The sequence below is a fragment of the Cyrtonyx montezumae genome, unplaced genomic scaffold, assembly GCF_038088225.1.
Source record: "Cyrtonyx montezumae isolate F1298 unplaced genomic scaffold, pur_monq_1.0 scaffold_17, whole genome shotgun sequence".
Lineage (NCBI taxonomy): Eukaryota > Metazoa > Chordata > Aves > Galliformes > Odontophoridae > Cyrtonyx > Cyrtonyx montezumae.
In genome coordinates, this window is record NW_027071903.1 from 35831473 (window position 1) to 35854186 (window position 22714).

Genomic DNA, 22714 nt, shown 5'->3' on the forward strand with positions numbered 1-22714 from the left:
ACCGTACTCCGGTTCCGTCTGCATGGGACCGTTCTCTGAGAGCGCGTTTCAGATTTCGGTGTGTTGTGCAGAGTAAAGGCGGGCTGCTATTTTTACAGCCTCAAAGTGTCTGTTCCCGTCGGGCGGACATCCGACGGGCGGAATTCAGGCGCCCGCTGTCCGACACAGCGCGGTCCGTCCGCTCCGGACCGCGGAATCCCAATCCCAGAGGGTCTTCATTTCTGCATTTGCTGAGGTCTCTATTGTCGCCCTCCGCCGGCGCTCTCTGACAGCGGCGGTGCAAACGCAGCTCAGCCCCTCCCGGCGCGGGGCTGTGAGCGCGCATCTCGCTGCGGGAACGCGCACCTCGCTGCGGGAACGCGGGGCAGCGCCGCAGCGCGGCCATTGCCGCGCGTGTGCGCGGTGCGGGGCTGACGCCGTGTGACGGACGGCGGTTTTACACCGCTCGGCCCCGGCCCCGCTCCGTCCCACGGCCCCGCGCGGGGCCGCCCCCGCCCGGAAGCGCCGCGGTGCCGCCACGTCACGGGGGGACGGCGCCGGGCGGGGCCGAGCGGAGCGGAGCGGGGTGGATGCGGTGCGGTGCGGGCAGGATGCGGGGCTGGGCGCTGCTTCTGCTGCTGGGCGCGCTGCGCGCGGGCGGCACCGAGCTCACTTTCGAGCTGCCCGACAGCGACAAGCAGTGCTTCCACCAGGAGCTGGACCGCGGCCTCAAGTTCACGCTGGACTACCAGGTTCGGCCCCGCCCCGTCCCTGCCCCCCTGCTCCGCTACCTCTGCCCCCACCCGCGGCCCCCAGCCCCGCAGAGCCCCAAGCGGGGCAGCCCCCGCTCCTCAGCCCTGCACCCCCTGCTCCCCCCGTGCTGCCTCAGAAGCTGCTCCCAAACTCACTCCCAGCAGTGCCCGCATCAGAGCCGCTTGGGATGTGCCACGGCAGCCTCCCGGCACGCTGCTGGGGGCTGTCCCCCCCGCAACCCCTCCCCGTGGCTCCCCAGCCTGGCCCCTGCCCGTGGTGGGCAGCAGTGGCACGGCGCCCACGCTGCTCGGGGCACGGCTGTGCTCGTGGCACCTCCTGGGGCAGCGCTGCTCAGCCCGTGGTGCTGTCAGGGTCCAGCGGGTGCTGCCCGCATCTCCCCGTGCAGGTGATCACTGGGGGCCACTACGATGTCGACTGCTACGTCGAGGACCCCAACGGCCGCGCCATCTACAGGGAGACCAAGAAGCAGTACGACAGCTTCCCGCACCACGCTGAGCTCACGGGCATCTACACCTTCTGCTTCAGCAACGAGTTTTCCACGTTCTCCCACAAAACCGTCTACTTCAACCTCCAGGTGGGCGACGAGCCGCCCATCCTGCCCGACATGGGCACCCGCGTCACCGCCCTGACACAGGTGGGTCCCTGCTGTGCCCACACCTCACGGCCCCGCACCGCTGCGCTCTCTCCCTCCCCCTCTGCCGAGCGCAGAGGTGCAGCGCTGGGTCAGCGTGACAGCGTCACTGAGTGTCCTGCTGCCCCACCGCGCTCCACAGCTGCGCTGCCCCTCCCCCCGCCCCACGGGTGACCCTCCCCGCCTGTCCCCCCAGATGGAGTCCGCCTGCGTGACCATCCACGAGGCGCTGAAGGCGGTGATCGATTCCCAGACGCAGCACCGCCTGCGGGAGGCACAGGACCGCAGCCGCGCCGAGGAGCTGAGCGGGCGCGTGTCGTACTGGTCGGCCGGGGAAACCGTCATCCTCTTCGTGGTCAGCATTGGGCAAGTGGTGCTGCTCAAAAGTTTCTTCACCGAGAAGAGACCGAGCAGCAGCGCAGGCGGCACTTAACGCCAGAGCCGCGCCCATCCCAAATTGCAGGGGGGAGGGGGCGGGGGGGTCTCATGGTGCTGCAGGGGGGGCGTGGCTGGGGATGGAGCAGGAGCACGGGTCTGCTGACCCAGGCAGAGAGCAGCAGCCAGGGGCCAGCATTCCTGCACCTGTCCCCCCAGCAGCAGCCCCCCCCCCCCCAGATGTCACCTGCCCCCACCAGTGCCGGGCCTGTGGGCTGCAGGTGGGGTTTCAGCAGGGGGTTCTCGGCTTGGTTATTTCACCTGCTTCTCCCCGTGCAGCATTTCCTAGGCCACGGGGGTAGGCAGCACACTCCACAGAAGATATTTTTGTACTTACCTGAGTCCGTGCCAGAGCCCCTTCCCCTTCCCTGTGTCCCAGCCCCCGGGGGCAGCTGTGTGCAGCACCCAGCCAGCTCCAGCAGCGCTGCTTTGTCCTTCCACTCTGCCACTTCGCAATAAATCCACACGACTCTGTTCCTGTTGCTGTTATTGGGCCCCGCTCCCAGCACAGCACGGCCAGCTCCCACCCCATCGTGCCCCCAGAGCCCCCTGTGCTGTCAGCACCTGTGCATGGCCACTGCCCTCCTGGGGTCCAGTGCAACGCTGCTCCTCATGCATGGCTGCCTCTGCAGGTGCCGCGCCACGCTGCCTCGGTGTGGGATCAGCACTGTCCTTCAGCCCCTCCATCACCAGGCTGCGGGGACTGCCGCTCTGCCCTCAGCTCCCTGCAGCAATTGTAGGGCTCTTGCAGTGCCTTCAGAGCCCAGCCCACCCCGGGGCTGTGTCCAGCCCTGCTGCAGAACAGGGCACAGGGATGGCTGCCCAGGGCTTGCTGTGGCCATCCCACCCCTGCCCCTTCCAGTGCGGTGCCAGGCTCCTGCTGCAGTCCGAGGGAATGCATTTTGGCAGCTCCAAATTCCTCCCCAGTCCCCACTGCCCTCTCACGCTCTGTGCCAGGTGCAGGCTGGACCAGCAGCAGCTTCAGGATCCGGGCTTATGGTACAACTCCATGTGCCAGATCCGGGGAACCCCATTGAGGAATGGCTCTCGCTGCCCTCTCCCCCCCCTCACAGGGACCCCACACACAACCCACGCTGGGGCCCGGGGCTGCAGCCCCCACAGTAGCAGAGCAGCAGAGCTGCGTCCCTGGCCCCAGCAGCCACGCTGGCCTTGGACTGCTGTGCTGCTGAGTGCTGCCAGGCTCCCACACCTCGCAACGACCTTCGGCAGCAGCTCAGCTCCCGTTCCCAGCAGAGGGCGGGTGCAGGGCTGGCTCAGGACCAGCAGGACCGCAAGCCCTGCGCTGTGCAGCCCCCAGCAGCACTGCAGGGATGGCAGCACTGCCCAGGCCCTGGAGACAGCGGCCGGGGACCCTACACAGCCCATCCTCAGCCCCAGTGCAGGCAGAGCACAAGGATGCTTTATTGCTGCTTTGTGCTCCAGCGTGTGACATAAATGGGTGCAGGGAGGGAAGAGGGGGGTGGCTCACACCCGCCTGGCTGCAGGAGCAGCTCTGCTCTCCCACTTCCAGAGGCATTTTGGAGCAGCGGAGCCCACACCGCTTGCCCTCGCTGCTCACAGAGCGCTCTGTGCCATCCTCATGGCATCAGGCTGCCCCAGTTCACAGTGCACTGCTCTGACAGCAGCCAGCCCCAGTGGGCGGCCCCAGCTCGATGGGTGGCTGTGACCTTTCCGTGCCCCCCGCACCCTGCCTGCCCCGCAGGGACGAGGCCGAGCAGTGGAAGGAGCCCGTGGCCGGGGAGGGCGGCTCCGGCTCAGGGCTGTGCCCGCAGGGACAGACACAGCACCTCCGGGAGGGGATGGTGAAGAGCCCGTAGGTGATGGGGTCCAGGCAGGCGTTGAAGAGGCCGAAGATGAAGAGGATGTGGGAGAGGGACGGTGGGACCTTCTGCTGCACGGCCCGTGGGCAGAACCAGTACCACAGCCCCAGCAGGTAGTAGGGGGTCCAGCAGAGGATGAAGGAGGACACGATGACCACACTCATCTTCAGCGTGCGCAGCCGTGCCCGGGGGATGTTGCTCCCAGAGCACCGCAGCGGCACGTCCCTGGAGGAGACTGAAACGTGGGAGTGGGAGCAGCGAGCGGGGGCTCAGCCACGCGGGCAGGATGGGAATCGCACCCCGAGCAGGGAGCGGGGCCCCCCCAGTGCCACCCCACTCTGCCCCACTCACAGAGGCTGGAGCCCATGCGCCGGGAGATCTCGAGCAGGATGCGTGCGTAGCAGCACACCATGATGAGCAGCGGCAGCAGGAAGAGGCAGACGAAGCTCAGCATGTTGTAGAGGGTCTCGTGCCAGGGCTGCGGGAAGCTGCCGTGCGTGGTGCACTGCGTGAAGTTGTGCGGGGCGCGCAGGGTGACGGTGTGGAACAGGAACAGCTGGAAGCAGAGCAGGGGGGGACGGGGCTGAGCCCCACAGCTGTGGAGGGGAGGGACACCCCGCACCTCCCCAGGGCAGCGCCCGGGGTCTGGGGCCGGGGCTGCAGAGCACCGGAGCCGCGGGGTTGGACCCCGCACGGAGCGCTCACGGCACTGCTGCCCCTGAGAAGGGGTCCCGAAGGGGCGTGGGGTGCGCGGGGCTGCGCGGGCACCTGCGGCACAGCGAGCACGGCGCTGAGCACCCACGCGGCGCGGAGCATGGCGCGGTTCCTGCGGCGCGCGCGGGCGATGGCCAACGGGCGCAGGACGGCGGCCTGCCGGTCCAGGCTGATGACCACGGTGATGAAGGCGGAGGCGTACATGGCCAGCAGGCGCAGGTACATGAGGACGCGGCAGGCCGGGTCGCCCGCCCGCCACTGCAGCGTGATGTTCCAGACGGCGTCCAGCGGCATCACCACCACCGTCACCAGCAGGTCGGCGGCGGCCAGGTGCCGCAGCAGCAGGCGGATGTGGGAGCGCCCGCCGCCCCCCCGGCCCCCCGCCGCCCGCAGCACGGCCACGTTGCAGCCGGCCGAGAGCACGAAGAGCACGAAGGTGGCGGCCACGCGAGCCTGGGCCGCGGGAGAGAAGGTGGGGAGCAGCGGCGGCTCCTCGGCGCCGTCGGGGCGGGGGCTCCAGGCACAGCCGCGCTTGGGGTGGGACGCGCCGCCGGAGGGGTCCGTGCTGACGTTCACCATCGCGGGGTCTGGGTCCAGCCAGCCCCCCCCTGCCGCGACGGGCAGACGGGCGGTGCTGGGGGTGCTCAGTGGACGGCGTGATCTGCCGGCCCACCCACTGAGCCCACCCCAGCTCACGGCATTCCCATCTGCAGCTCCCACGCCCCGCAGAGCTATGGGAATGCGGCATCGCAGGTAGGCGCGGGGAGGCGGTCTCAGCCTTCCCTAGCTCCCCGCTCACCCCAGGCCGCTGCTGCCGCGCTGCCCCCCCCCACCCACCCCAGAACGCCCCTCGCGGTCCCCCTGCTCAGGGACCAAGGCACCCCGCAGCGCCGTGCCCCGCACCGCCCTCCCCGCACACCTCACCTGCAGCCGCGGCATCCTGCCCCGTTCCCGGCCGGGCCATGGCGGGGCTGCTCCGGCTCCGGCTCCGGCTGCAGCCCGCCGGGACGCGGGGCAGCGGGGCCGGCCCTGCAGCGCTCCGCCGCCTGCGGCCACCTCCGCTCCCCCCCCAGCGCCCCGCAGCTGCCGCCCGCGGGATGCCCTTGGCAGCTCGGGTTGCTCCTTGACGTAGCCAACCTGCGTGGAACGACTCCGTCCTTTACCCCGCATCACCCACGCAGAGATGAGCGCGGAGAGCCTCATGCACACGGACACACACATGTGCGCACACGCACGCGGCGTGCCGCCAGCCCCACATGCCCGCGGTGCCCGGGGCCGGGCGTGGGGCGCTCGCTGCTTTGGGGCGGACCGGCTGCGGGGGCCCAGAGACCGCAGGTCCGCCTCCCGCTGCTCCCCGGGACCGCGGCTGCCGGCTGGGGGAGGGGAACGTGGCTCTTTTGCATCTCAGAGGCCGCGTCTCCCAGGCGGAGGGCATTACCGTCATTAGCAAGTCGCCTCGGTCGTTTCACAGATAAGTGGGGCTCATTAGCCCTGCAGACCCCCTGCCCCGGGCACCCCGGAGCGCGTTAGCATCTGTCCGCCAGTCCCGGGATGGGGCTCCGCGCCGCCGCTCGACCCCCGCCCCGCGGGGACCCCCTGCGGCCCCGCACCCACTCGCTGCCCGGGACCCGCGTGGTCTCCAGCCCGGCGGGGCGCGGTCCCCAGCTGACCCTGCGGCGTGGGGGTCCCCCAGGCTCCGGGCGCGGCCGTCGCTCAGCTGTCACTGAGCCGCTCCTGGGCAGTGCTGGTGAGCTCCATTCCCAGAGCTGGAGGTGTCTGTCCTGATACCTCCCGGCAATTGCTTTCCCAGATGCCGTCCCCAGCTGCACGCTGCGGGCCCGGGGTCCGTGTCACAGCCCCTGCCCGTGCCCAGAGGGATGCCCTGGTGCAGCCTTCCCAGCTCAGCCGTCCTCTCAGCCCCAGCACGGTGACCGTCCGCGTTGCACCCATCCCGCGCCCAGCTGCTGCTGCAGGAACGGCCACGTGGTGATACACAGAGTGGGCAAAAGGGTTTATTTATGTACAGGCGCAGTATATTTTGTACAGTCACAGCCAGCACGGATCCGGGCTCCCCGTCCTCACCACCTCCCAGCTGTCCAAGGGGGGGACACGTGTCCCCATGGGTCCCACAAGTCGCAGGCATCCAATGGTGCGCAGCTCAGTCCTGGGGCTGTGGGGGGAGCAGAGCCTCCAGCAGAGAGAGCAGATCTGCTGAGAAATCCTGCGGGAGGGAGAGAGTCGGTGAGGACAGCACGGCCAGGGCAGGGCTGGGTGTGGGGCAGCAGCATTAGGGGCTGGCAGAGCCCTCCATCAGGAGGGCACCCACTCGGGACCAGCAGGGCTCTGTGCCAGGTGCTGGGAGCCCAACTGATAAAGGGAGGGAGGCATCAGGGAGAGTGGGAGCCGCTGGAGGCTCCACCACCCCACGTGCACGTGCTGCAGGTAGAGGGGGGGATTTTCTTCGCTCCCAATCCCAGACCGCATCACTGCAACCCCAACACCGCCTCCACACCGCCCCAGGGGCACTCTGAGCCCCCTAGAGAGACCGTGCCCAGCCCCACATCACCAGCTCAGCTCCACGGCCACGCACGTACCTGGGTGACCATCCCTGCATCCACAAAGTCCGGCAGCAGCAGCCCCGCGTCCAGGATGGGGTCACTGGGGGGGTCTGGAGGGGTCCCTGCCGCTGTGCAGTGAGGAGGGGATGGCCAGGAGGACGCGTTGGAGGCGACGGCCCCGTGCAGCTCCGGGGGGGTCCCCGCGGTGGGGCTGTAGGAAGGCGATGACCAGAGCCCCATCCCCATGTCGGGAACCCCGCGCAGCTCCGGGTGGGACTCCAGCACGGCGCCGTCAGAGAGTGACCCCCAGGTCCCCGTCCCCACATCCAGAGCCGCGTGCCGCTCTGGCGGGGTCCCCCAAGCCCCCGAGCCGGGGCACGGAGCATCCCGCGGGGCCGAGGGGCGCAGCCGGGGGCGCGGGGGCTGGCAGCAGCCCAGGCCCTGGGGGCAGAGCGGGCAGCGGCGGGGGGCCGTCCCCCGGCGCAGCAGCAGCACCTCCTCGCTGAGGCCCAGCAGCGCCGAGAGGTGCGCGATGTAGCGCGTGGCGAGGCGCAGGGTCTCGATCTTGGTGAGGCTCTGCCCGGCGGGCGCCAGCGCGGGCGGCAGGTAGTGCCGCAGCCGGAGCATGGCCTGCGCCAGCCGCCGCATCCGCAGCTTCTCCCTCTCGCTGGCGCTCTGCCGTGGGCCCCCGGCCCCCCCCGATCCCCTCCTGCCCGTCGGAGCCCGGCGCGGTGCCCGGGCGGGGGACGAGAGGCCGCAGGAGTCGGGCGAGGGTGCGGGCGAGCTGCTGCTGTAGCCCTCGTGCTCGGGGACGGCGGGGTGGCCCCAGACGTGCGGTGGCGATGCGGTGCGGAGCGCGGGGCCGGGAGCTGCCGGGTGCGCCATGGCTGAGGGCTGAGAGCCGCCGGCCCCGCAGCCCCGGCTTTATGCCGGCCCGGAGGTGTGAAGTGGCACCTCCATGGCCGGCGTCGGCAGCACTTCAAAGCGGGGGGCGAGGGCAGCCGCCCTTTGAACAGGAGGGTGACGATTTTTACTCGGGTGGTGTGAGGCCGCTCCGTGCCGCCCACCCCCCGGCACCCCGCACCCCAGCACCACTGCGGGCACGGGGCCGGGGGAGCCCCCCCGGCAGGGATGCAGGCGGGGGCTGCGGTGGGGTCTGCTGCGGGATGTGTGCGGTGGGGTGAGCAGGCTGTGCGCTGCGAGCTCGCGGAGCAACGCGTGCTACAGGCACTGCGGGGCTGGCACGTTTCTCTGTCCCCATCACATCCCCAGTCCGGCAGTCCCAGAGCCCGGCGCTGCACTGTCCCACCCCGTCCTGCTCCCCAGCGTGACCTGCAGGGCTGGGGTGAGTCCAGCACCGTGCCTCCCCCCGTCCCCGTCCCCATCCTGGGGAGGGGGCCTTACCCAGGCCCCCCTGCAGCCCTGCTGATGGCATTTCGCACGGTGGCACTAATGAGCCCTGACGCCTGTGGAGCCGTCCGGCTCTGCCTGCACCCGGAGCCCGGAGTCCACTGCTGTGACAGACGGCCCCCACGCTGCCCGCCCCCCACCCCGGCTCCTGCCCGCCCCCGGACCCCGCAGCGGCTCCGATCCTATTGCCCCGATCCCAATCTCCAGTCCCCGCAGCGTCACCCGCGGGCGGCACAGCCCCGCAGAGCCCGGCCCCTCCCGGCGAGCACAGCCCCGTCCCCGCTGCGGGGGCTGGGAGGGGGCTCCCCGCCGCGTTCCCAGGCCCCGCACTGCGGGTGTAAATGTTTCCAGGGAAACCCGGCACCGCGAGGAAAGGAAAAGAGATCAGCGAGAGAGCTCCAGGAAGGGCCGGGGCGGGGGGGAGGGGGGGAGAGCATCCCGCACATCGGCGGCACAGCGCGGCCGTGCGCCGGGACAGCCCCCGCACAGTGCCCGATGCGGGGCGTGCACAGCCCCCGAGGCACCAGGGCTGCGCGGGATCAGAGCCGGGCACGGGGCACCGGGCACCGGGCACGGGGCTCACGGGGCTCACGGGGCTCACGGGGCTCACCGCTCCCCAGGGAGGTGCCCGCGATGCGTGAGCCACCGCTTCATCAGCGCCGATCACATGAAAGTCATTCAGTTTTCCCTGCGCGTGATGTGACACGGGGGCACTGACATCAGCCCTGCCCGACGGTCACGGCCCGCGCGGCCACGGCTCTCGTGCACTCTCTGCCACGCTGGGCGGTGCCAGCACCGCGGCTCCGTCCCTCGGAAGCCGCTCCGTGCCCGGGCGCCCGGCAGTGCCGATTAACCCTAACCCTAACCCTGCCCACGCCCCAGCCCCACCGAGCTCACATCGCGCCCCACACCGCTGAATCCAGGCACACCCTGGGGCGCGCAGTGCTGTAGGGGGTCACCCCAGCACCCACCCCCTGCTCCGGGCTGCCCGCCCCGAACGCAGCCTCAGCCGTGTCCCACGAGGCATTTTTCCCCCTGCGGATGCCACAGACGCAGCAGATAAATGCCGATGCGTTCACTGCTGTTCCTCTGCCCCCGCTGAAGTGCCCCTGCGCTGCCCCATCCGAGCTCTGAGTGCACTGCAGCGCTGTGCTCGGGATCCTGACGCCGACTCTGAGCCCGCAGCGCTGGGGCTGCAGTGGGGGCTCGGGGGTCTGCGGAGGATCCAGGCTGGGAGCACAGAGAGGAGCTCGGGGTGCTCAGAGGGAGCTCTGCACCCACGGGCACGGCCCTCCCCCTCACATCCCCCTGCGCAGTGCCGGCACTGCTCCCCCCTGTTCCCAGACCCCCTCCTGTGTCTCATTAGCTGACGAGCTCCCGGGTAATGAGTTTTGCGGCCCCGCTGGGCAGCCACTTCCCACCTCCCTCCGTGTTTAGACAAGTGCTGGGCCTGAGTCAGAGCCCCCGCAGGGCTGTGCCTGCAGCCCCCGATCGGGGAGCAGGGATCCCCCAGCCCCTCCAGGCTGTGCTGATGGAGCACAGCACAGAGCACAGCGGTGAGGGTGCAGGGATAGAATCCGGGGGCCAGGATCCCAGACCCAAACCTGAGCACAGCTGCAGCTCCCATCCCATCCTGGCACACCCCTGCACACACCCACGGTTCTGCTGCTGAACGTGGGCAGAACCTGTGCCCCAGGGCAGCTCACTGCAGTGTTACCCACGTCCTGGGGCTGGGGCCTGGGCTTTGCAGCAGCTAGGCAAGCAGCACTGCCCACCCAGCGCATGTCCACAACCACCCAGCGGCACAGCAGCATCTCAGGGATGCACAGCAACATCCCGTGGAGTCCGGGGGACAGAAGCAGTGTGACCAGATGCAGAGACACTCAGGGCCCCCATCCCTCAGCCATGCAAGGGGCAGAGTGGTGTGGGGATGGCAGGGATGCTGGCACTGGAAGGTCAAGGCCTCGCTGCCCCATAGTGCCGTGCCACATGCGGGTGCTGGCAGGGCTGGTCGGCACGTTAGCATCTCTCACGAGCGTGTGAATTGGTCCCTGCACACTTCCCAGCACCGGGCAGTGCCAATTAAGGGCTGGAGGAGTCACAACTGACACCTTCGCAAATGGGTCCGGCTTTCCCAGGCTCCCGGCCCAGCCCCAGCCCACACCATGTAGGTTTTGACACCTCCAGGTGGCCGCGGAGGTGTCACCTCGCACCTTGGGCCCACATAAAGCCCGGGCTGCCCAAGGACCCCTGGACGTGCACAGCCCCAGAGCAGACCCCACCATGGCCGGGTCCCCACTGCCGCCCCACAGCCTGCAGACCCCAACAGCCGCCGCTCTGACCCCACCTGGGGAGCTCTGCAGATCCAGCAGCGCGGCTGTGCCGAGGCGGTGCGGGGGTCCGACGGGCAGGAGGGGATCGGGGGGGGCCGGGGGCCCACGGCAGAGCGCCAGCGAGAGGGAGAAGCTGCGGATGCGGCGGCTGGCGCAGGCCATGCTCCGGCTGCGGCACTACCTGCCGCCCGCGCTGGCGCCCGCCGGGCAGAGCCTCACCAAGATCGAGACCCTGCGCCTCGCCACGCGCTACATCGCGCACCTCTCGGCGCTGCTGGGCCTCAGCGAGGAGGTGCTGCTGCTGCGCCGGGGGACGGCCCCCCGCCGCTGCCCGCTCTGCCCCCAGGGCCTGGGCTGCTGCCAGCCCCCGCGCCCCCGGCTGCGCCCCTCGGCCCCGCGGGATGCTCTGTGCCCCGGCTCGGGGGCTTGGGGGACCCCGCCAGAGCGGCACGCGGCTCTGGATGTGGGGACGGGGACCTGGGGGTCACTCTCTGACGGCGCCGTGCTGGAGTCCCACCCGGAGCTGCGCGGGACGCCTGGCCCCGTGTCACAGCCCTCACCATCAGCACTGTGCAGCATCGGAGCAGTGACCCCGCTGGAGCCCCCCCGGAGACGCGCAGCGGCCACAGGCACCGGGACAGCCCCCTCCTGCTGCATGGAGCCCGCAGCCCCCTCCCTGCACCCTGGGCTGAGAGCAAAGGCCATGGGGCACCCAGGACTCCCCACATGTGGCTCTCAGGTACGCACGGGTGCACACGGGCTGGCGGCAGCACCTGGGATGGGGTGGGGTGGGATGGAGGATGCTGCTGTGGGGCACTTGTGCCATGACCGGGGTGCCTGCATGGGGTGAGGGGCACAGCACAAAGCACACAGAGCTGCAGAGCCAGCCCAGGACACATGCACAGGGCCACAGCTCTGCCCCCACAGCCACCTGACAGCTCTTTCTGCAGATTGGCAGCCCCCTGGACCTGGACGTGCTCGTCTCCTCCGACGCCCACGGGAGCCCCGTCCTGCCTGGCTGCAGCCCCACGCGGTGCTGGGGGTGGTGGAGCCGATGCGGCGCCCACAGCTGACGATGCAGAGCGGGGACAGTGCCGGGGGGCACTGCGGGACACCGGGGGGGGGCTCCTCATTAAAGCTGTCCTGCACCGCTGCACTTCGCCTCGTTATTGTGGGGCCCACAACGTGGGAAGGGGCCGTGGGGGGGCCGCGGAGGGGCGACGCTCAGCCTCCATCCCCACATACACACCTCGACGTGCTGCCCCCAGACTCGGGGCTCTGTCCCGATGCGTCCCACAGCCCGGAGACGACCCCGGGGCCGGGGTGACAGAGGGACCCCACCTCCGTGCCCCCCCAGCCCTCCACCTGCCCCAGCCCCACTGATCGCCAGGGGACAGAGCCCGACCCCCGCCGAGCCCCTCCTCCTTCCTGCGCCAACGAGGGTTTGGGGTCGGGGCTGTGCCGTCCCCCGCAGCGCCGCGGCCGAGCTCACACGCAGCCGTCAGACGGAGGGGCCGCTCTGGCGTCGGCGCAGCCCCCGGAGCCACTTAGCACCGGGCTCCGAACCGTCGGGGTCCGCCCCGCTCCGGACGTTTCCTGCCCGGCCCCGCTCGGCCACACCACGCTCCCGTGCGTCGTTTTATTTACAACCCCCTCGCTGTGCCCGGCCCCGTTTCTCCCCTCCCTCCCCCCACCCCCAATCATTCGGGCTTCGCGCGGGGCAGCGCGTTCCCCGTCCCGAGCAGCGAAGGGCTGAGCCGGGCCGGACCGGGCCGGGCCGGGCGGGGCCGGAGCGGGCGGACCGGCTGCGGGGAGCACGGCTAGCTGGAGCCGGTCTCGCTCCGGAACCACGCGTGCACGGTGTCCTTGTTCTCCTTCACCCAGTTGATGTTGGTCCTCGTGCGCTCCAGCGCCTGCTCCAGGGCGCGCGTCGCCGTGCCGAAGCCGATGTCCTGGTTGTCCTCCTTGAACTGCTCCAGCTGCGGGGGGGGGGGAGAGGGGACACAGGGGCTGGGGCGGCGCGGGAACCCCGCAGCGAACACCCCGAGCCGGGCACGAGCGGGGCTCAGCGGGAGGGGCACGGGGTGATGGGTGCCGGCTCACCTGCTGCAGCTCAAACTCGGTGTTGAAGCGCTGGGTGACGGCCGTAATCAGCCGCGAGAAGGAGAAGGAGCCGCCGCCGAACCTGGGGGAGGGGAGAGGTGCTGAGCCGGGGGCTGCGGGGCGCAGCGCTGCCCTGGGCTGGAGCCGCCCGGGGTCCCCCCCCCCCCCGGCACACGAGCTGCTGCCGTTCCCGGACCCCCACCCCGATCAGCACTCACTGGCTGAAAAGCGTCCTCCAGTTGCTGCGGATGAAGTCCCAGGCCAGGGGCTGCCCCACCACGTTGCTGGCGATGCTGTTGATGGTGGAGGTGGCATCCTGCCTGCGGATCTTGGTGGGGTCAATGGAGTACTGCAGGTACCTGTGTGGGGGGAGCCGCGAGGTGAGAGGCTGCGGGGGCAGAGCCGCGCCCCCCCCAAGCCCCCCCGCCCTGCACCCACCGCTGGAGGATCCAGGTCTCCGTGCTGCAGGCCAGGGCTGCGCGCAGCTTGTCGGCCTCGGACACCACGGGGGCCTCGAGGAAGCGCTCCCACATGAAGTCCCACGCGTCCTCGCCGCCCGTGGCCACCGCGCTGCAGTAGATGGCGGAGCGCAGGTTCGGGGCGATGCTGTCGGGGAGAGACGGCTCAGCACGGAGCCCGCGCCGCGCCCGGCTGCCCGCGGCCCCGCCGCACTCACGGGTTGCTGCTGACGTTCTGCTTCCACTGCTGGAAGAGCGCGCTGGCCAGCTGCTGGCACTCCGCGATGCCGTACGAGCAGGCGGTGCTGATGGCGTTCACCTCGTTGTACCTGGGGGGGAGGGAGGGCGGCCCGTGGGGGTGGGGCGCGCCGTGCCCGGGGCAGCAGGCGGCCCGGGGCTCTGCGGCACTCACTGATCCATCAGGCTGCTGGGGATGGTGGTCCAGTCGTTGGTGACGTTCTTGTAGTGCTCGAAGAGCGGCATCACTTGCTTCTGGATGTATTTCTGCAGGGAGGGCGGGCAGGGTCAGCACGCGGCCCCCGCAGCACCCCGGGCCCCGACCCACCCCCCCCCCACACACACGTGGGGCCGCGCTCACCGTCATGGCCCCGAACACCTCGCTGCGGTCGAACATCAGCTGGAAGTACTGCAGGTTGCTGAGCGCTGCCTGCCACGGCATGTACGCGGTCTCCCCGCTCAGGAAGCGCGTGGTGTTCAGTGCCAGCACCACGCTGGCCTGCTGCGCCCTGCTCGGGGGGCAGGCGGTGCCATGGAGCTCCCTGCGCACCACGCACCCCCCCGTGCTGCCCCACGCACCGCTCACCTGGCCAGGTTGAAGGCGTCATCGATGATCTGCGCACGGTTGATGACGGGGATGACCTGGGCGAGAGCAGAGGCGGTGCTGCAGGGCAGTGCCAGCGTGGGGCGCGGGGGGCGCGGGGGGCGCGTGGGGCGCGGGGGGCGCGGGGGGCGCGGGGGGCGCGGGGGGCGCGGGGGATGGGAGTGCCATGTACCTGGTGGTCGTCGGAGAGCTGCTGCAGGAGCTGATCCCAGTTCTCCTGGTTGTAGTTGACGCGGAAGTAGCCGCTGACGTTGAGGTTCAGCAGGAGCCAGCTGGAGCTGCCCACGCTGAAGTTGCTGTTGGTGTCTGTGGGGGCAGAGGGGGTCCGCTCCTACCCCAAACCCAGAGGGGCAGGGGGTGGCAGCGAGCCCCCAGCCCAGACCCCTGGTGCCATACCTGCAACGTTCACCAGCCAGTACCTGTCCCCAGTTCTGCTGGGCGTCATCCAGGTGATGGGGACTATCCAGGTGTAGCTGTGCAGGGGACAGGAGCCCCATGGCCATCTATCTCTTCCCGCTCCCCCCATCCCCTCCATTCTCCACAGCACCGTCACCCCACCCCCACTCACTTAAACACAGAAGGTCTCTCCACTGTGGAGCTGGGGTCCAGAAGGAAGTGGCTCTGCTGGATGCTGCCGGTGAGTGTGTTGACAGTCACCAAGGGGAATCCCATCTGCAGCGTCCAGCGGTCCATGATGTCACTGATGGAGCCGGGCAGCGGCACGTGGTTGTTGTTGACGGCCTGTGAGAGGTGGTGGCAGTGTTCCCCGGTGCTATGGGGCCCAGCCCCGTGCGGGAACAGCACCCCTTGCCCAGGGGAGACTGCGCCCACCGGAGCTGGAGGGGGGCGGGGTGGGTGGGAGCGGCACAGGGAGCGGCCCACCCTGCTCGTACCTCCTGCAGGTGCTGCCACAGGTCCGTGTACACGGTGTTTCCATAGGCAAAGGTGTGGAGATAGGACTGCGGGAGAGCAGCGGCAGAGCTGGGTGGGCAGGGGCAGAGGACCCCCGTGGAGCCCCGGGGAGGGACCGCGTGCCGCAGCCGCCTGCACCGCGACACGGCCCAGCAGCCCCCAACTCACCTGCAGCCCCTTCTTGAACACATCTTCAGTGAGGAAGTCGGAGAGCATCCGCAGCACCGACGCTCCCTGCGGAGTCAGCAGCGAGGATCTGAGCACACAGCCCCACAGCGACCGCCCGGGACCCCGCGCTCCCCACCCCACACCCGCAGGGCGCGCCCACCTTGCTGTAGGCGATGCTGTCGAAGACCTCGCTGATCTGCGCCGGGGTGTTGATCTCGTCCTCCCGGAAGGTGAGCGGGTGGGACGTGGTCAGGGCATCGGTGGCCATCACCGTGTACAGTTCATTCAGCACCATCAGGTCTTTCTGCAGGGGTCGGCGCAGCCGTCAGCGCAGCACTTGTGTGCCGCAGGGCAGCACCTGGGTGCTGGGCAGCAGGGGGTGCCCGTGCCCTCACCCCATACCCATGCCCCGTGCCCACGTCATGTGCCACATACCTGTCTCCCGTGCCCCATGCATGAGCCTCATGCCCCAAACCCATGCTCCACGCCCCATACATGGGCCCCACATCCCAAACCTGTGCTCTACGCAGTGTATTCCCTCCCTATACCCTATAACTCTGCTCTATGCCCTCTGCACGTGCCCCGAGTCCCATACGCATGCCCCACACCCTGTACGCATGCCCTATGCCCGCAGCCACTGGTGCCAGCACTCACAATGTCCCACGTGGGCTCTACCGAGTCTGCACCCAGGTACTCCACGTAGGAGGCAAAGCCCTCGTTCAACCACAGGTCGTTCCACCACCGCAGAGTCACCAGGTTCCCAAACCACTGCGGAGGAGCAGAGCACGCCGTCAGTGGGGCACCACGGCTCCAGGGGCAAGCGGGGGCCCGGCGGGTACCTGGTGTGCCAGCTCATGGGCGATGACGGTCAGCACTCGCTCCTTGTTGCCGATGGAGGAGTAGGCGTTGTCATAGAGCAGCGAATTCTCTCGGTAGGTGATCAGCCCCCAGTTCTCCATGGCGCCCGCATTGAAATCAGGCAGGCCGACCTGATCTGGGGGATGGAGAGGCACCGCTGGCACACAGCCGCGGCCGGAGCGGCCTCCAGCAGCACGGCCCCGCAGCCCCACACCCACCGGACTTGGGCAGCGGGTACGCTGTGTTGTAGTGTCCCTCGAAGAAGCTGAGGATGAGTCCGGTCTTCTGGAGCGCGTATTCGCCCTGCCCTTCAGCGATGGCTGTGGGGCGGCCCCAGATGCGGATCTGAGAAGAGAGATGGTGCCGGGCTCAGCTGCTGCCCGGGCTGTGCCCAGAGCGCGGGGCACGCTGCTCAGCTCACCTGCACCTTCCCGCTGTTGTCTTCTACGTAGTCGAACTGGCTGACGATGAAGGCCAGCAGGTAGGTGGACATCTTGGGCGTGGGGAGGAACTGGGTGACGTTCCAGCTCTGCCCGTCCATCTGCACCTGGTAGGTGTCTGTGGGGAGCAGGGACCGGCTCAGCCGTCCGCCCACCTCCCGGCGCAGGGCTCCCCCCGCCCCACTCACAGTTGGCAGGCATGTTGGAGATGGCCTTGTGGTCGGAGGGGTGGATCATCGTCACCGTGAAGACGGCCTTCATGGCCGGCTCGTCAAAGCAGGGGAAGGCTTTCCTGGCGTCGGGGGCCTGCATCTGCGTGGTGGCCACCACCCTGCAAGCGAACCCCTCAGCACCGCGGCGCCCGGGCTCCCTGTCCCCTCTGCCAAGGGACTGCCGCCCACGGGGAGCCAGCGTCCCCCTGCTCACCCTACACCCTGCCCGCTCACGGGGGCACCTGGGCACCGGCAACGTGCGCTCACAGAGCGGCTCCCGCAGCGCCGTGCCCCCTGCCCGTCTTGGCACCTACTTGGTGACGTTGCCCTCGGTGTACTCGCTGCGGTAGAAGCCGGCCAGGTCGTCGGCCAGCTCCCCGGTGAAGTTGCTGTAGAGGCGGTAGCGCTGTCCGTGCTGCAGCGGAGCGCTCAGCTGCACCACCAGGTACTGCGTGCTGCTCTCCAGCCACGTGCTGACGATGGCGGGCGGCGCGGGGCCGTCCACGGCGTGCAGCGAGGCGTGGAAGCCGTCCTGCAGCGTGTAGTTCAGCTTGTTGCTGTGGATCAGGATGAGGTCCGTGGCTTCCTCGCAGATGAAGACCACGTTGCTGCTGCCCTTGAAGATGTACATGTTGTTGGCGTCGGGCGTCAGGAAGGGCTGCAGCGTCACCTCGTAGCTCTCCGGCTTCAGCGCCGTCGGCAGCCGCCAGCGGTTCCAGGCGTTGCCGGGGGCGGCCGTGGTGCTGGCGGCGGCGGCGGTGGTGGTGACGGTGGGGTCGGAGCCGCCGCTGCCTCCCGAGGATTTGTTCTTCTCCTGCGCGTACACCACGGACAGCGCGATGATGGTGGCCGCGGCGCCCAGCGCCAGCACGATGCCCACGATGCCCACGCTCTTGCTGATGAAGAAGCCGGCCGCCATGGTGGGGCTGCGGAGCGGAGCGCGGAGGAGCTGCGCTGGGCTGGCACGGCTTTTAGCCTCTCGCTCCCACAGGGTTTATTAGTCCAAGTTAATGGGTGAACGATTAAACGACCATGAGGCTCGGGGTGGCGACGGACCCCTGCGATGAGCCTTCCTCCCGCCCGCCTCCCCACCCCTCAGCGGCACTAATCCCGAGCGCCGGGGCAATGCAGGAGCTCAGGAATGCACCGCCGGGGATGGGCAGCACGGGAGCGGGCACGGCTTCGGGCCAAGACTCCTGGCATCCCTCCAGGGCAGCAGTGTGGCCCTGCAAAAGGAGGGACGGAGCGGGGTCACATCCAGCAGCCGTGCCCCCGCCCCAGCGTAGGGAAGGCAGTGCGGCAGGGTGGGTGCGGGCCCCCAGCATGGGCACAGCCAGAGCCCCCTGTGCACGCAGGGGGAGCACGGCACCACGGCCGGGGGTCCGCAGGGCCCGGGGGGGAAGTACCCAGCCTGCAGCCTTCTCAAAGTCCATGGTTGTGCTGACAGGTGTGAGCTGGGAGTTCAAACTCCAGCACTCAGGAACCCTGCACAGGCTGGTACATGCCCAGCAGCCCGTGTGCTCCCTCAGCTGGGGGTCCTGACCCATACAACACAGCCAGGAGAGTGCTGGTGGTCCTGGGGGCTCGGCCTGGTCTGCACCCCCAGCTGGGAGCTGAGCAAAGGCACTGGGCCCAATGCACTGCACGTGGCACGTGGGGCAGGGCACGCTTCCCCTGTGCACGTGCCAACATGGGAGAGCAGCCCCAGCCCCACCAGGCCGAGCCCCCACGTCTCCTGTGGGCACAGCCAAAGACAAAGGAGCAAAGTCCCCATGGCGGGCGGGGTGGGGAAGAGGAAACATTCTGTGCACCTATCCCTGGGAACAGAAACTCATTTTCCCAAGATCTGATACCTCCAGCAGTGTGATCTGGGCTGGTACTGCTGGCAGTGCTACAGGAGCAAAGGGCAAAGCCGGGCAGAGGTTGAGCTGTGTCCCCGGGGCACCGCGGCTCCCAGGAGTGCCCAGCACCGTGCCCTGTGCCCAGCAGCACCCAGGTGCACCGCTCTGAGGCTGCGGTGCAGTACCGCTTCCCCATCCATTCCCTGCCCCGCACGGCCCCGCCAGCCCCACTGCTGCGCCCCGAATCATGGCCGGGGGGGCCGCCTGGAGCCTGGCAGTGCAGCTGTGCCCCCCACGTGGACCTCCAGCACTGCGCTCAGGGCACTCGACCCCACACACCTCTCACCACTGCCAGCTCTCCCCATCCCCTCCTGCCCCACGTCCCCACTGCCACGTGACATCTTCGGCCCCCGGGAGCGCAAGTAGGGGCTCACCCCACGGCCCCCCCACACCCCATAGCTCTCCAGAGCCGCCCTTTCACTCCGTATCCCCTCCCGGAGCCCCCGCTCACACCGCGCTGCGTGCCCCCCCGTGCATCCGCAGCCCCCGTCCCGCGGAGCCCCGTCCGTGCCCCACTCACCGCCCCGAGACGCGGCCCCCGGGGCTCCCGTGGGTGCGCTGACCGCCGCTCGCCGCTCCGCTACCGCTGTCCCGTTAGCTCGGGCGACAGCGGGAAGAAAGTTTCCTCCCCGAGCTCCACGGGAAGTAACCTGAACCGCTGCTCGGCACCTTAACCCCTGTGCTGCTGGCTGGAGGGCTGCGAGGCGCGGCGGGGGTGGGGGGCGGGGGGGCGTCCCGGAACGGCCACCGCGTGCCCAGCGCAGGGCCGGGGCTCGGCACGGGGCAGACAGCCCGGGTCCCGGCGGGGGGGACATCCCGGACGCACCGCTGCCCGGCGTGGGATGCTCCGCTCGGACGGCACCGACCTTTACCAGCACACTCACCCCGAGGGCAGCAGGGGGGGGAACAGGGCAGCACTCGACAGCAGCACCACCCGGCAGCGCTCCCCCAGCACCCGGGCACCCCGCAAACCATCCCCGCTCGGGGCTGCCGCAGCGCTCAGCCGCTGCCCAGCACCCCGCGACCCCCCCTCCCCGCACCCCGCGTCCCATCTGGCACCGCCTGCCCCAGCTGCAAGCAGCCTGCAGGGCCGGGTGGGTGTGGGTAAGATTCGTGGTTGGCAGCACTGTGCAGCGTCCCAGGGAGCAGCGGCGGAGCGTTTCTCCCCTGGGAGTGAGCTCAGGCCTCGCCCGGCTCTTGGCAGGCGGAGGGCAAACACTGCGGTGCGACGTGTGCAGGTGCCCGCAGAGGCGCGGGTGACAAACACAGCCCAGGAGGGGACGGGGCGGCCCCCGGCAGCGCCAGGCCGGGACCCAGCGCCGGCTCTTGCTTCCCCTGCGCAGGCAGCTGGCGCTGGGGGGCACAGTGCCCGCAGTCCCCGCGCTGCCGTGCTCAGCGCTGCAGCTCTCCCGGGTGCGGGGCCGGGGCCGTGGGCTCAGCCCGCCCCGTGCTCTGCCCCGTGCTGTGCGTGCTGAGGTCAGGGCACAGCAGGGAGCAGCAGTGGGACTTCCCCAGCTCCGTGCTCCCCAGCTCCAGAGGGACACAGGAAAGGCGGTGGGGATGCAGCCGGGACCGGAGGTGCCAGAACGTCTCCTGGTCACGAGCAGCCGGGCACGTCCCGCACCAGCGACCGCCGCAGCCCCGTGCTGGAGCACAGGCACTGCCGCTGCAGCCGGGACTCCCCCAGCCCCATGGAGTCCCCCCTGTGCACCGGACCTGGGCAGGAGCTGAGCCCCTCACTGTCCTGACCCCTCAGACCCCCACAACCACCAGAGCCCAGCCCAGCCCTGAGCACGGCTCTCTGCACTGCTCGCAGCTCTCACCACCGCGTGGCAGCCATGCAGCAGGAGGAGGAGGAGGAGGAGGGCTGGCAGCGGTGAAGGGGGGGCTCAGCCCAGTGACCCCACACGCTGCTGGGGGTCCGGTGGCCAGCTGGGGAAGGGTTAAGTGGTGGGGAGAGGAGAGCAGAAAAATTCCTTCCAAGCAGAGTCACTGTTTCCCTGCCAGGGGAAGTGGAGGCAGAGCCCGCGGGAGCGCAGCTGGCGGGAGGGAAACGGCGCAGGAAGAGGCCCCCGCCGCAGGCTGGTGGCCAGGAGGGGCCGTGGGGCACCTCCGCTCTGAGCTAGGGCTGCCCGGCCCTGTGCTCACTGGCTGCTGGCCCAGGGCACTGGGCAGGGACAAGGACAGCAGGTCACGGGCTTCCACACCCTAGCAGGAGGCAATGACCTGAGCAGGACGGCAGGCACCTCGGCCCAGAGGCACACTGCCCCAGCCCCCCAGGAGGCACCCACGGCCCCATTCGCACCGCACTGGCCAGACCCACAGCCCCACCCCAGCAGCACACACACAGACAGGTTCACACAGTGGTTTATTCGGAGGACAACGCACCCACTGCTCCCATGCATGTGTTCCTGGCACAGCAGGGCACGCTGGCAGCTCCCAGCCCGCTCCCGGCAGCTCACACCCCACTGCCCTGCCCTCTGACACCACTGCCAGCCTCACACGCCCCAGCAGGAGGGGGGTGGGCAGGGGGATGCAGGCAGCCACGGAGAGGAAGGAGGAGCAGCACCCCTGCAGCTCCTCCACAGCCTTCAGCCACGGGCACATTTCTGCACTGAGGAGTCCCAAGAAGCGTCAGCCCCCCGCCCAGCCCCTGCACCAGGACACTCACATGAGCTGTCAGGTTGGGCACTTTGATGCTGATGTTGCAGGGGATCTCGGTCAGATTGATGTTCTTCACAGCTGAGGCACAGCCGAGAGCCCCTCCTGGGGGCAGCTAAGGGCTCCAGCCCCACTCCCACTCCCACACCCACACCCTATCCCCGCTGTCACCACACGCTGCGTCCTCGCAGTGACAGCACCAAGGGGCCATAAAGGTTTCACTGCACCTCGCTGACCTTGACAGCATGGCAATACCCACGCTCTGGATGCTGCCAGCAGCCCTCAATGGGGAGCACCCACCCCGTGCCCCCCTCCCTGGGGACACGCAGGCACAGGCTGGGAGAGCCAGGGAGGGGGCACCTGCTCCCTTCAGCCCCCACCCCACAGCCTGCGGCCTCCTGCACCCACCCACAGGGCAGGGTGGGCCCTGTGCCCACACCAGGGCAGCCCTCCCCAAGTCCCACGCACCGCCGCTCTCCTCTGCCTTCTCCAGTTTGCTCTGCACCTCTGCCTGCTCCACAGTCTCATTCATGTTGGTCTCCAGCACCATCCCTCCCACCACCACCTCCTGCAGGATGTACCCTGCCACCACCCCCTGCGTCAGCCCCCACCTCCCCACAGCCCGGGATGGAACACAGCCACCCCTGAGCAGTGGGCACCCACAAACAGCGCTGGCTGAGGTTTGGCACACGAGGACCAGAGTGCAGGTGGCCGTGCCATGACGCTGCAACGCACCTTCACTCACAGCACAGCACAGCTCTCTGCTGAGCCAGCACTTCCCTGCACAGATAACTGATTTATGGGTTTCTGGTTGCCTCCATGATAAAGGTTGTTACTGGAAGATGGTTGTTATGATGCTGGTTTACGGCCTCATGACAGCTGATTGCGCCTGTAAATACTGTGTGGCAAACATCGTCAGAGCAATGCTGGGGGAAGTAAAACTCTGCCAAGAAGCTCTCAGCCTCTCCCTGACCACAGAAGTCCCAGGTTCCAGCACACAGCCCACCCCGCTCTGACAGTGCAGCGCTCCCCCAGCAGCGCGGAGCATCTGGGATGCAGGAAGCGGTGTTCCTTTTAGATCTGGCACCAGCCCAGCTTGGACCCACCCCAACCGGGCAGCGGTCCCACACCACCTTTGTTTTCCAAGGAACAATCCCTGTCCTCTCTGGGACCTTGCAGCTGCTGAGCAAAACACGCTGTGCTCCGGGGTATGGCCACATCACAGCACCCCAGCACTGCACCCCAGCACAGCACCGCAGGGCTGAGCCCCAGGATGGCACCCAGCACCACACGGCCACGGCAGCAACGGGAGCGTGGGGTGGCAACGAGCACCCATGTCCCTGCGGGGCTGAGCCAGGGCTGTCCCCGGCAGAACCCCTCCTGACTGCGTCCTCTCAGTCCTCATCTCACCAGCAGAGATCAGAGGGGCACAGCTCCGGGTCCCGGCCCCGCGAGCACACCGTGCCCGAGGCACAGCCACACACC

The 22714-nt window shown here is 69.4% G+C and overlaps 5 protein-coding genes across 5 annotated transcripts; 2 read left to right on the forward strand and 3 right to left on the reverse strand.

Moving 5' to 3' along the window:
• Positions 1-568: 568 nt before the first annotated feature.
• On the forward strand, positions 569-1840 carry TMED3 (transmembrane p24 trafficking protein 3). Its single transcript, XM_065734344.1, has 3 exons — positions 569-731; positions 1139-1387; positions 1581-1840. The coding sequence occupies exons 1-3, from the start codon at positions 570-572 to the stop codon at positions 1815-1817; spliced, it is 648 nt and encodes a 215-aa protein (XP_065590416.1). The 5' UTR covers position 569; the 3' UTR covers positions 1818-1840.
• A 1600-nt stretch (positions 1841-3440) lies between these two features.
• On the reverse strand, positions 3441-5338 carry LOC136047116 (putative gonadotropin-releasing hormone II receptor). The gene is made up of 4 exons (XM_065734156.1): positions 5299-5338; positions 4429-4982; positions 4012-4216; positions 3441-3895 (listed from the first exon to the last, which is right to left on the reverse strand). Exons 1-4 carry the CDS (start codon positions 5336-5338, stop codon positions 3441-3443), a joined length of 1254 nt encoding a protein of 417 aa, XP_065590228.1.
• A 1076-nt stretch (positions 5339-6414) lies between these two features.
• On the reverse strand, positions 6415-7817 carry LOC136047287 (mesoderm posterior protein 1-like). Its single transcript, XM_065734345.1, has 2 exons — positions 6969-7817; positions 6415-6595 (listed from the first exon to the last, which is right to left on the reverse strand). The coding sequence occupies exons 1-2, from the start codon at positions 7815-7817 to the stop codon at positions 6533-6535; spliced, it is 912 nt and encodes a 303-aa protein (XP_065590417.1). The 3' UTR covers positions 6415-6532.
• Positions 7818-10625: 2808 nt separating this feature from the next.
• On the forward strand, positions 10626-11748 carry LOC136047301 (mesoderm posterior protein 1-like). Its single transcript, XM_065734360.1, has 2 exons — positions 10626-11414; positions 11626-11748. The coding sequence occupies exons 1-2, from the start codon at positions 10626-10628 to the stop codon at positions 11746-11748; spliced, it is 912 nt and encodes a 303-aa protein (XP_065590432.1).
• Positions 11749-12300: 552 nt separating this feature from the next.
• ANPEP (alanyl aminopeptidase, membrane) lies at positions 12301-17888 on the reverse strand. The gene is made up of 20 exons (XM_065734138.1): positions 16982-17888; positions 16644-16786; positions 16437-16573; positions 16234-16360; positions 15997-16151; positions 15812-15925; positions 15318-15461; positions 15158-15223; positions 14971-15036; positions 14646-14818; positions 14474-14550; positions 14250-14383; positions 14060-14115; positions 13835-13982; positions 13649-13740; positions 13455-13565; positions 13217-13384; positions 12997-13137; positions 12779-12860; positions 12301-12654 (listed from the first exon to the last, which is right to left on the reverse strand). The coding sequence occupies exons 1-20, from the start codon at positions 17584-17586 to the stop codon at positions 12496-12498; spliced, it is 2898 nt and encodes a 965-aa protein (XP_065590210.1). The 5' UTR covers positions 17587-17888; the 3' UTR covers positions 12301-12495.
• Positions 17889-22714: the final 4826 nt, after the last annotated feature.

Coding starts and splice junctions, on each gene's coding strand:
- ANPEP (XM_065734138.1), bottom strand. CDS start 17,586: ATGGCGGCCGGCTTCTTCATCAGCAAGAGCGTGGGCATCGTGGGCATC. Junction 16,361..16,436: donor ACAACAGCGGGAAGGTGCAG/GTGAGCTGAGCA, acceptor CTCTCTTCTCAG/ATCCGCATCTGGGGCCGCCC. Junction 16,152..16,233: donor GTACCCGCTGCCCAAGTCCG/GTGGGTGTGGGG, acceptor TCCATCCCCCAG/ATCAGGTCGGCCTGCCTGAT.
- TMED3 (XM_065734344.1), top strand. CDS start 570: ATGCGGTGCGGTGCGGGCAGGATGCGGGGCTGGGCGCTGCTTCTGCTG. Junction 732..1,138: donor AGTTCACGCTGGACTACCAG/GTTCGGCCCCGC, acceptor CTCCCCGTGCAG/GTGATCACTGGGGGCCACTA. Junction 1,388..1,580: donor GCGTCACCGCCCTGACACAG/GTGGGTCCCTGC, acceptor CTGTCCCCCCAG/ATGGAGTCCGCCTGCGTGAC.
- LOC136047116 (XM_065734156.1), bottom strand. CDS start 5,338: ATGGCCCGGCCGGGAACGGGGCAGGATGCCGCGGCTGCAG. Junction 4,217..4,428: donor CCGTGCTCGCTGTGCCGCAG/GTGCCCGCGCAG, acceptor CTCTGCTTCCAG/CTGTTCCTGTTCCACACCGT. Junction 3,896..4,011: donor GCGCATGGGCTCCAGCCTCT/GTGAGTGGGGCA, acceptor CCCACGTTTCAG/TCTCCTCCAGGGACGTGCCG.
- LOC136047287 (XM_065734345.1), bottom strand. CDS start 7,817: ATGGCGCACCCGGCAGCTCCCGGCCCCGCGCTCCGCACCGCATCGCCA. Junction 6,596..6,968: donor ATGCAGGGATGGTCACCCAG/GTACGTGCGTGG, acceptor TCCCTCCCGCAG/GATTTCTCAGCAGATCTGCT.
- LOC136047301 (XM_065734360.1), top strand. CDS start 10,626: ATGGCCGGGTCCCCACTGCCGCCCCACAGCCTGCAGACCCCAACAGCC. Junction 11,415..11,625: donor TCCCCACATGTGGCTCTCAG/GTACGCACGGGT, acceptor CTCTTTCTGCAG/ATTGGCAGCCCCCTGGACCT.